At 46.3% G+C, this 12,206-nt stretch overlaps 1 protein-coding gene across 1 annotated transcript in view; it reads left to right on the forward strand.

The window, feature by feature from the left end:
- The window catches only part of RIPOR3 (RIPOR family member 3), an 898,683-nt gene extending 886,694 nt beyond the window's left edge, over positions 1–11,989 (forward strand). The window contains exons 23-24 of the mRNA XM_069651171.1: positions 5,344–5,434; positions 6,380–11,989. Of these exons, the coding sequence (XP_069507272.1) occupies positions 5,344–5,434; positions 6,380–6,480 (192 nt within the window). The 3' untranslated portion in view covers positions 6,481–11,989. The remainder of the gene's footprint in view (positions 1–5,343; positions 5,435–6,379) is intronic.
- Positions 11,990–12,206: the final 217 nt, after the last annotated feature.

The following is a 12,206-nucleotide window of genomic DNA, read 5'->3' on the forward strand; positions in this document are numbered from 1 at the left end:
GTGCAATGCTCGAGTTGTGGAGTGACACAGAGAGCCCTCTGTGTGTAACACTAATTTAAGCAAACAGTCACCTTTGGGCCAGGCACGTTGGTGCACCCTTAAAGGAGGTCCTCCAGGCCGTGACAAAGGCGTTGGGCAATTCCGTCGTGCACAATCCAAAAAGGTCCAAGATGAATAAAGTCACGAGTAGAGAGACGAGGCAGCAACAGCAAACAGTACTTGTCCTGTACTTGGTGCGCGGCGCAGGTGCGCGAGGCAACCAGTACTTGAGGACGCAGGTTGCAGGGCGTGACACGATAAAGGGGGCGTGGCCTCCACAACAGGAAAGACCTTTGCAGAAGAAAGCAGAAAAGGCGATTTTTAGTAAAGAGCACAAAAGAAAAAACTGCCATGCACAAGCCGTAAAGCAACACTGCTTACAACACACAATTTGTAAGGGGCACAGTTGTGAAAGGCACAGTTGTGCAATGCTCGAGTTGTGGAGTGACACAGAGAGCCCTCTGTGTGTAACACTAATTTAAGCAAACAGTCACCTTTGGGCCAGGCACGTTGGTGCACCCTTAAAGGACGTCCTCCAGGCCGTGACAAAGGCGTTGGGCAAATCCATCGTGCACAATCCAAAAGGTCCAAGATGAATAAAGTCACGAGCAGAGAGACGAGGCAGCAACAGCAAACAGTACTTGTCCTGTACTTGGTGCGCGGCGCAGGTGCGCGAGGCAACCAGTACTTGAGGACGCAGGTTGCAGGGCGTGACACGATAAAGGGGGCGTGGCCTCCACAACAGGAAAGACCTTTGGGCCAGGCACGTTGGTGCACCCTTAAAGGACGTCCTCCAGGCCGTGACAAAGGCGTTGGGCAATTCCGTCGTGCACAATCCAAAAAGGTCCAAGATGAATAAAGTCACGAGTAGAGAGACGAGGCAGCAACAGCAAACAGTACTTGTCCTGTTTGCCACAGTCTTACCTGAGCCCTGGAGCAATGTCTCTGTCTAGAAAGCACGGCTAGGCACCACAGGTAAGTGGTTGTGCCTCTGCTTGGAGCAAATGCGGGCCACAGTTAGTTAGGGCCCCACAGACCAAGAGATTGGGCCTCATTACAAGTTTGGAGGCAGCCATGCCACTATTTGCGGCATGGCTGCCTCCAAACTCGAGTCCGGGTCCGAGTTCCTTGAATGAGGAATTACCGGGCCTTTCCAGCCTTGGAGGACCCGGTAATTCCTCATTCAATTTACCCATCCCCATTCCCATTTGAGCCCCCATAGGGCTCAATGGGAATTGGGAGGGAGCTAACAATGGGCCCGTTAACAACGGACCCGTTATTAGCACCCTGGTCTTTAGAGCCTCCCACTAAGGGTGCCTGGTAAAACCAGACGCCCTTAACAGGACCCACCAAAGGACCTCGTAATGCGGCGGTAACGGGTTAACGGCACTGGCATCCTTACTGGCACCATTTACCCCTTACCGCCAAGGTTTGAATGAGGCCCATTGTCTCTCGCTCGATAAACTGCTTGTGGCCCAGAAGGTGCTTTCCTCTACGAGGGAAAACATTACTCCGAACTCTGTACGTGATATTACATTCATGCACCTCAGGAAACGCTTCTTTGGCACACACAAGTGAGTATCCATGAGACTATTGGGATAAGTCTGTGTTTGCACACCAGAACTGGTTACCTTCAGCAAAGCTGCACAGCACTAAAAGCAAACCTCCACCTGCACATACTAATTAATGGATACATTCCATATTGAACAATCTCCTGGGTGCACACCATCTATCGCACCTTATGGATGACCGCTGCTCCTTCCCTTACTATTGATTTACTCTTGGAAAGAGACTAGACTGTTCACAAAGTTACAAGTGACAGCTTTGACTGTTGACTTACTTTTCGAGAGAAGCTACATGATTCACAAAGAGGTTGCTTTTGCTTTATTTTTGCAAAGGAACTAATTGGTCCACAAAGAATTTTCATCCTGGCGGGGTGTGTGCAAAGTGAGTAAAAGCCAGGTGCAAACGTTTAGGCATGTCTTTTACCTACCATATGATTTTCTTAGATGAATTCCGCGGAGCAGAGGCATGGATGAGAATGACCAATTCCACCACCCCCATCTGCTCCTTGCGCAAATCCAACAGCACCTTCGACCGCATCTGATTTTGGTGGGACTGAGATTCTTTGTGTTTCTTTGGACTCTGCATGTTTTTTCCACCCACAAAAAGCAGGCGGATTCCAGAGGAATCCACAACATGCCGTCTGGCATGCACAGACATGGCAGGTGGCATTTATGCTTTGCTTTGTTTATGGGTGAAAATTTGATATGAAAACCCAGATTTCCTTGTCAAATTTATACCCATTGTTAAAATGAATCAAAAAGGGCATAGGGAAGCGCTTACAGTAGGGTTACCAGATTTAAAAAATAAATAAAATAAACGAGACAGGCCATAGACATAGAAGTAGGACTACGGTCGAACACAAACAGGACTCAGATAAAACGGTAGTCCAACTTCTATATCGCTGGCCTGTTAGGGGGAGTGTGGGGGTCGGGGGGTTCCAGGCACACTCCTCTCCTTGGAGGAGAGCGACCAGGAAGGGGAAGGGGGAGTAAATGGGGGCGTGAAAAGCCTTGACGCATAGGAAGAGTGGTGCCAGGACCCCGATTTCAGGATTTCTAAATCGGATGTCGGCAAAAACCGTGACCGCAGTCACCTGCCCATCCAATCCCAGGACGGGTTCATTAAATTAAAAAAACTCTTGCGAATACCGGGACATCTAGTCACCCTAGTTTACAGGAAAGTGTCATCACAAGTGATCCCCATCATGCTATTTACTGGCACATGCAAACTCGGCTCCCAAGTCAGGAATATTACTGAATCACCCATTCGCTCTCAAAGGGTAATCCAGAGTTAAGACTGGTAACGTCCTTGTGACTAGTGCTTCGTAACAATAGGAAAAGAGAATTTGAGGGTCTTGTGTTGTCTCTGGAGTAATTTCATCTGTATGAATGTGCAGTTTATTAAATGCAAAATCTATGTTAAATTGATGCAAATTGTATATGTGTGGATCAATTATTCTATTTGAAAGTTGCTATTTTCTTCATGGTAGCAATATAAAGTCAAATCAGAATAAGTTCTTTTATCGGCATGTTCTTGCTTAGTCAGAGAAACTTTTTTTTCCGATGACTAAGCTCAATTTTTCAAATGCAAACATTCCCTCAAAAGTCACCAGCTCCTATTGCTCGCTTGCGATCTTGGGTTTCGCTTCTAAGCTCCTAATTGCATAAGTAATGCCAAAAAAAGCAAATAAGGGGCTGATGGACAACATAGATTTTTTACTTCTGTATGCACTTGCACACAGACACATGATACACAATTGCTGCTTGACAAATGCACACATGCGTGTGTAAGTTGGTGGTGAAGGCACACATGGGACCGTTTACACAAATGTAAAAACAGGAGCTATGTACCAGACGCAGCCTCACATTTTTTAGTATGTTAACAGCACACGCTCATAAATGTGAGTACAAGCTATGGCTCGCCCATGCATGCTGGTGCGGAATTACCCCTCCGAGTTCTTCCTTAGCTTGGGACAGCAGCAGCATGAAGCAATGCTCTCTTTGTTCGCGCTGGAAATGAATAGCTTTCAATTCGCCATGATGGGCCCATTAAGGACCATTATGCTAAAGCGCGTTCCCAGAACGGGAGGTGTATGGCCTACTGAGGCAGCAGACCCCAGCCCCCCACCCACGTGAATGCGGGAAGTCCGGTGCCGGTAATCCTTTACCGTCCTATTCCAAGGTCCCTTAGCGGGGACCATAAGGAACGTGTGGTCTGACCACACGTCCCTTATGGGTCCCGCTAAGGGACCAGGGCGCTAATAATGGCTTGCAAGTCGCAAGCCTGTTATTAGCGCCCTCCCCATTCCCATTGAGCCCTTGGGGGCTCAAATGGGAATGGGGAATGGTTACTTAAATGGGGACTTACCGGTCCTGCCAGGGTCGGACTACACCGGTAAGTCCCCTTTGAACTACACCGGACACGGGCACGGTATGGGAGCTCCATGGCTAATAGCTCCATGGCTACCACCCATCTCATAATGAGGCCCAATGGGTCTTATTACAAGTTTGGCGATGCGTGAAAAAAGTGACGGTAATTCTGTTACTCGCCACTTTTCCTGCACCGCAAAACTACAAGTTTGGTATTGGGTTGGCCGGATTTACCAGCAGCTCTGAGCTGCCAGTAATTCTGTCACCCCACCACCAAAAAAAACGACGGCATTACCGTCACTGGTATTATAGGTGCTGGTAATACTGGCAATTTCCCCAGGACTCCATGGAATGGGGAATTACTGCCGTTGCCGGCACCTGTAATCTGCCTGTAATTTCAGCAGACCAGGTGCCAGTAATGGCATCACCATTTGCCGGTATCCTGTTGGATTTACCAGCAGGATACCGACAAACGAATAATGAAGCCCAATGTTTCCTTTTCTGAGTACACAGTGCTCAGGAGTTGGTTGACAGCCATCTTGACGAGGTGCTCCTCATATCTGCAATTCTATGTCCAGTCTAGTCCTCCATTTTTCAAAGAGATTTGCTTTTGTTTAAGTCACGCTGAGACAAGCATTTCCAGTGAGAAAAAAAGAGTGACATTTCCAAATATTGCCGCTCCTAAGTACAGTAGGCAGAGTCACTTTTGGGAATACCTTGGTACCACCTAATTTCTTTGTATAGAATGTTCACTTACGTTAGTAGCATTTTTACTCTTCAAATAAATAATGTTTGAGATTTGTTCATCTTATTTTAATATAGCATTTTTAGGATGTCTGCTGGATTTCCGGTTGTGGCCCTGTGTTGCCCTCCCCCACAGACCGTATTGTATCAATTGACCTCTAACATCTAGGAATGTGTGCTATGCTTCTTAGACACCGACCACAACTTCATGATGGTGTTAACTTGGAATTCTTAACATACTGCAGTGACTTTTGCCTAGCATGTCAAACCTTTTTTTAATTTGACAGGTTGTCTGCAGTCAAAGACAAACACTGTTTGTATTAATCAGATAGCTATGCAATCATTCCAACCAATCACCCTAAAATATCTCCCTAAAAGACACCAGAGGCCCTTCTCAACCCTACCAACCACAAAAAACGTCTAATCTAAAGTTATAGCCACCCTATCCCACAGGAACCGGTCGAGACTGCCACCTCCAGCCCTCATCCTGCAACCCTCCCCTCAAACCCATCTCCTGACACGTACACAGAACGCGTGTCCCCACTTTATGCACGCTCCTTGTTGCTGGAGAAGGTCACTCGACAGAAACCGAACATAAACAATATTCATTGTATTTCCAAAACAGGTGAAAGAAAGCATTGAACAAATCGCCTGCCTTTGTCAATCAGAAGTTGAAGAAGTACGGACGACGGCGAGAGGGACCGTCCTGTCATTTGGTAATTCCAGCTTTTTACGTTGCACCTACGGATGGAAGGCACTTTATGACATTTTACACTCGGCATTAGTACACTTCCTCTAAGATCCCAAGCCATACAGATTTTAAGTATTTGATTTTTTAAAAAATAAATAAAATGAAGGTATATATTGGCTATTTTGATTGACCAGAAGACAAACAGGTGCAGTCTCTCATTAATTATCATGCTTTATGGACCTCACTAGTGCAATGCCAGGTAAGGAGCTACTTTATATGCTGTATGCACTGAAATAAGTTTACCACGTGACCTTGTTGCATACATATTGTTATTATGGTATTCCCTGAGCACGGCCCTTGCTTCGAGAAGCAACGGAGCGCTTTACAGAGGTATACAGCAATACAGATACATAACAGAGCGTTTTAGAGGCAGAAATCAGTGCAGATGCATGACAGAGCACTTTTCAGGGGCAGCAACAGAACAGATATGCAGCGGAGGGTAGGACACAAAGGGTCACAGAGGAGGGGTGCAGCTTTACCGGGTGGCGGGGAGGAGAGGAGCGCGCAGCCTCTAGCGAGTCAGGAGGCACGAGGGGCGATGTGATGGCCTAGGTGTTGAGGAGGAGAGGTTCCTTGAAGAGGTAGCTCTTAAGTTATTTTCTGAATTGCAGGAGCGTGGGGGCTAGTCGCTCTGTCCAATCAGTGCATGTGGTAGCCATGTGCCTTATTCCGTTCTGCCATTTAAACAACATCATGGTACGGCAAGGCCCCAATTCAGTCTCTAACTCTGACCGTACAGTGACCCATCAGTAGGCCGCTCAAGGCGTTTCATTCCCATGTGCTTCAGTGGAACTGTGATGTTTGGAAATCAACAGTCCAGTGTTTCATGCAACCATTCCAGGTGTTTCAATGCCTTCTTTAATTAATGAGGTGATATCCACTTTTTAATTGCAACTTATTTTCTTTTCAGGAACCAAGGGACGCCTCGCCTTTGAAAAGAAGGACAAAATCTGCCGCGATCTGCAAGGCACGTTATATCAGGACGACGAAATTGAAATCACAATTTTCTAAATATACATCATTTGCGGACATTGAAAAGCCTTACGGCCAAACACAAGTAGCTGTATTATAGTACAGAATGCTGTACTTGCGATATACTTGTATTTTTAGAAGATGTACACAAGCTGAACTCTCAAGCAGAGGGGAAATCTCTGGCGTTGATGGGATGAACGACAGCATGAGCGTGATTAGGGACATTACTCGACAGTAGTATGCCCGTACGTAAAAAGGTGGCAGAAAATACAAAGAACTTGAAGATTTTCTTTATTCAGTAAGTAAACAAGGAAATTCAAGAATCTGTGTCCACCTGCCAGACAACAAATACATGATACCAAAGGAGAAGATACAGGCGTGCAACCTAGCCCAACATGCAAGACATGGATGTGTGATCTACTAGCCTACACATGACTGGGTTGATTCTCTAGGCGATTGAAGGTGGCGCGGAACTCAGTGTAAGAATGAGTATTTCCCCAGAGGATCCGGAACTGGAGTTTGTATCATCCATGTCTGGGTTTACTATTCAAGGATTTCAAGGAAACCACTAACCAAGAGAAGAAAGAGGACACTCCTTCCCGGAAAAACAGGTGGGATGAGCAGATCTCTGGCTTCTGTGTTTCTCTTCCTAATCCTGTCATGTAATGGCCGCTCACGGATAAAGGAGTGCAGTTGTACAGTAGGTTTACGTTCACATGGGTCTTTCCAAGTCTTCCATATGTTGAGCGGTAATCCACAGAGCCACAGGCCTTGGTTGCAGGCCTGCCACAGAACAATGTTTATAATCGATTAAGTCATTGTAGAAACATCTCATGGTATGTTATGTTATTTAATCATTCAGAGGCATTTATTCACCTAGGATGGGCATCCTGTTGCTGTCCAATCGTTGAACCGGTTGAGACCAATGGCCTAGGAAAGGTTACGATCAACACTTAACTACAGGCGGAGAACCAGATTTCAAGAGACTTGCCACAAAGGCTACGTGGTAATCCATGAACCCTGCGCAGGAGTGAGTTCCCTAGGGTAGGCGCCCTGAAGGAAAAGGATCTGCCACAGCGGGGGGCTCGTCTATGATGTACGCCAGACTTCCTTCCTTAATAGCGACGAATCAATGGCTAGCGAGGGCTGTACCAATCCCTCTGGAAGGAAACATCGTATGGGTGGCCCGGCGGACGGAGACTACAGAGCAAGATTCTAATGCCGAGCGCAATCCGTGTAGTGTGTGTCGTGTACACCAGAACAGTGTTGACAGAAAGCACAATCCCTGGTCACCTTCTCCTTGCCCCGCAAGTGCCAAGGCAGATTCTGTGCAAAGCAATATCCCGCTCATAGTTGAGGACGTTTAAGCGGGCATGAATTTTGAGTCATTTTGCAGGATTTAGCTTGTCCAGAGCTGCACAAGTCAAACACACACTATTGTAACTGGAGCCGCAGGCATCCAAGACACATTCATACGCGTGTGGGCGCCTAATCTAGCCAGTCTCCTGGGACATCTGATATTTTCATCTACTTACTCCGTCAATTGCAAAATCAATGAATGCTCTGTTTCCCCGCTGTTCATTGGCCAAGCAGTGAGATCATGTCTGCTTTTACATTTCAAGAATAAAGTTATGTTCACATTTCCAAAGTCCGGTGTTATATTACACACAACACCAGCTAGGACAAGCGCACAAGAAGTTGGGCCCCAGCTGTAAGAGTGATCAGAAAGCCACGCAGTCACCTGACCAATAGAAAGACCACAGAAGCGAGGAAAACTAAAAAGACAATGGAAGAATAAACTGGAAAAGAGTAATATGGGATCCCAGCATTTACAGGCACGGCGGTATCCGAAGGGCACCGGACCTGGACTGTTACATTCGTAGCATTAAGTGACCGCTGGAAAGCACTTACCATTCTAAAGTCAGCTCCTCAACATGGCGAGCTGCAAGCAGTCAGTTGCTAGAAAAAGAGCACGCAATCCCAAATCCAGCCAAAGGGGGCATAGCAGTGCCACACATATATTTTCTGTAGCGTGTTGTATATCTGTGTTGTAGTGAGGAAGTCTTTACACCAGATTCTGCACCTTGGCTTTGCTGGTTCATAGAGGAAGCAAGACAGATTTAATGACACATGAGAAAAAGATAGCTCACTCAGATAACATACCTGCTGCAGAAACCTGTGTGTGTAAGTTACAGGGCACACGAGAAAAAGATAGCTCATTCAGGTAACATACCTCCTGCAGAAACCTGTGTGTTTAAGTTACAGGGCACACGAGAAAAATATAGCTCATTCAGGTAACATACCTCCTGCAGAAACCTGTGTGTTTAAGTTACAGGGCACACGAGAAAAATATAGCTCATTCAGCTAACCCACCTGCTGCAGAAACCGGTGTGTGTGTGTGTAAGTTACAGGGCACACGAGAAAAAGATAGCTCATTCAGTTAACACACCTGCTGCAGAAACCTGTGTGTGTGTAAGTTACAGGGCACACGAGAAAAGATAGCTCATTCAGCTAACACACCTGCTGCAGAAACCTGTGTGTAAGTTACAGGGCACATGTTTGAATATTGCCACGACCAAATAGCCTTTCCACCTCCAGAGATCTACAAAAGCAGTACCATGTATTTGGGTATAAGTGAAATAGTGCTAAAAAGCTACAGGATCCTATTGAAAAATAAGGTGAATGTTATTTGCGGAACATTGTACAATGGGGTTTGCTAACCCAGAGTGTGAACTAAATGTTTTTTTTCTATATTGGAATGAGCTTTTCTGCCCCATTTACAGCTCCTATGATGGGGCACGCAGTCTCTTCTACAATGCAGTTAATACATATTATAGACCTGGAAGCGGCAATGCATCGCCCTCCCACGTGGGTTCATCTGTTGCATCCCAGCATACTTCAGAAGGCGATATCCATCCTGAAATGCTATGCACAGCTTTATGTATGCATGCAGAGGGGATGAAGAAGGGCTGTGATGGGTCTTCTTCGGACCGGGACGATTTACGAGTTTGGCAGTAAATCTGCTGATTTACCACCTGTTACCGCCACTCGGTCCTGTGGCATTACCATCGGATTGCGAGTGGTTTCAAGAAGGTGCAAATCCCCATTTTTGGAGTCCATAGGACGCAACAGGGATTTGTGGTGGATTTTCTGCAAGTGGGAAGGCTGCACTGTAAAGCTGCAGATTTCTGACGATAAAGTGGAGGATTCACCTCCAAGAGTTGAATCCCCCACTTTACCCCCAAACTTGGAATTTGGTGGTGCAGTAAAAATAGTGCTAATTCCGTTACCACTCAAAAAAGTGGTGGCAACGGAATTACTGCCACTTTTCTATGCCATTGCCCTTTGGGCCTAAAGGAAGCATATTTGCAATGTAGCATCCCCTCATTTGGGGGGCTTACCGACATTAAGATTCCCGTAGGCATTTAGGCAAAGATTGGCCAGAAATCAGACACTGTATCCAGTTAAATATCGTTCACTATCAAAACCAAATAGTTAAAACTGACATTTAGAGCACTTTAGATCAGAAATTGACAATGTACTTATTGATTGCAAGCTACCGCCTATTAATAACTTGCTATTTTTCCAGACTTCAAGTTTTGCTGAAAGAAATTAGAGTGAAAACAGAAACATGAGAACAAACATTAAGACGAGTTTTCTTTGTCTTCTTTGGAAAGAGTACGCATAGCTTTTGAAATTAGGTTATGATTAAACAACAGTTAGGCACAAGTGAATGATGGCACAAGTGAATGATGAACCCCCTCCTTAAATAGCAAAAAAGGGCTATGTGGAAAGGGTTCTACGTTATGTTTCACCTAAAGGGTTACATTACTTTACAGAGACACTGATTGCCTCTGTAACATGCAACTGGAGGAGACACGTTTGGGCGTCTTGGCAATCCTGTTTATAGAGAGTGCTGATGTATTTCCCTGTAATATGCTGTGCAATGTGTAGCCTGGGGACACGACTCAGACTATGGACACAAGGTGAACTGTAGGCAAAGTAAATACTTTAAAATTAATTCCAATGGTAGTTAGCAAGGCACAATATGGCTGGGTATTAGCTGGTTGTCTCACAAGAAAGAAGTTCCTTAACTACATATGAATGGTCACCAGTGCACCATTCCCACTCCCCTTTTGAGGTCCTTCTCTCATAGGTGCTCCTCAACATCACCTTCAGTAGAAGCCCGACATTCCTGGGGGCCTGGCCAGTGGCCTGCAGAACACGCATCTCCCTACAACCGAACTCCTGATTGGCACAAGTCATGTAAAACAACACACCCTTGCTTTATAGCGTGCAGGTTTCACCCCAAACGCACTGTCACTCTTTGTGTGTTGCTCCACAGCAAAAACAGCTCCCAGGACAGACAGAGCACATACGGGTCCTTCTTTCCCTCACCCATTCTATAGTGGCCAGCCCACTCCTGCCCCAGCTGCCCACCTTCCACCAATGCCCCCAAAGTATGAATCAGATAAGCCTGAACTAAACAGGATGGGCCTTGACCTGAGATGCCCAATAGGAATGCCAGTCCTTTGAACGACATCATCCCTGCCACCATGATGGTGCTCCCTGTTTCTTACAGGCGAGACCACCAGCCCTGTTCTGCGCTTCCTGGGACTGCCTCCCACTGGGAAGTTAGCATACAGAAAATGCAGACGGTGTATGTATTTACTGCCAAGGTCTTCCTCAGCGGTGTACTCTGCTTGGGAACAAGATGATGCCGGGCAAGACAGGTTTCATAACCAGCCCCGTGCTTACAATCTGAAGTAGTCCGGTATTAAATGTGTTATAAATGCCCAACAAAGATTAAACATTTGTTTTAAAAAATACCCTAAACCCTTCTTATAGGGCTGTCTGAGCAGCCATATCATCACTATACTAGCTGAATTTCAACTCGCATCCCCTCACACTGTCTCTTACGCCCAAGAAACCTCCTCCATCCCATGCAATCTGCCTGACTTCCTCTATGCCTGCCTCATGCCCCCTGATTCCATCTCACAAGGTCTAAAGGTTGTCTTTCTTCACCATGACGTTGCCTCACATCCCCTAAACCTGGCCCATAACATCTCACTGCTTTCCATCTTTCTTGGACTTCTTATAATGCCTCACAATCCCTTGTGCTTCCTGACAAACCTTCACATTAGGCCACACTCACAATCCCTTGTGCTTCCTGACAAACCTTCACATTAGGCCACACTCACAATCCCTTGTGCTTCCCCACAAACCTTCACATTAGGCCACACTCACAATCCCTTGTGCTTCCCCACAAACCTTCACATTAGGCCACACTCACAATCCATTGTGCTTCCTCACACTCACAATCCCTTGTGCTTCCCCACAAACCTTCTCATTAGGCCACACTCACAATGACTTGTGCTTCCCCACAAACCTTCACATTAGGCCACACTCACAATCCCTTGTGCTTCCCCACAAACCTTGACATTAGGCCACACTCACAATCCCTTGTGCTTCCCCACAAACCTTCACATTAGGCCACACTCACAATCCCTTGTGCTTCCCCACACTCTCCCCACAAACCTTCTCATTAGGCCACACTCACAATCCCTTGTGCTTCCCCACAAACCTTCACATTAGGCCACACTCACAATCCCTTGTGCTTCCCCACAAACCTTCACATTAGGCCACACTCACAATCCCTTGTGCTTCCCCACAAACCTTCACATTAGGCCACACTCACAATCCCTTGTGCTTCCCCACACTCACAATCCCTTGTGCTTCCCCACAAACCTTCACATTAGGCCACA

This window comes from Ambystoma mexicanum, chromosome 3p (assembly GCF_040938575.1).
Source record: "Ambystoma mexicanum isolate Mex_15411 chromosome 3p, UKY_AmexF1_1, whole genome shotgun sequence".
Taxonomy (NCBI): domain Eukaryota; kingdom Metazoa; phylum Chordata; class Amphibia; order Caudata; family Ambystomatidae; genus Ambystoma; species Ambystoma mexicanum.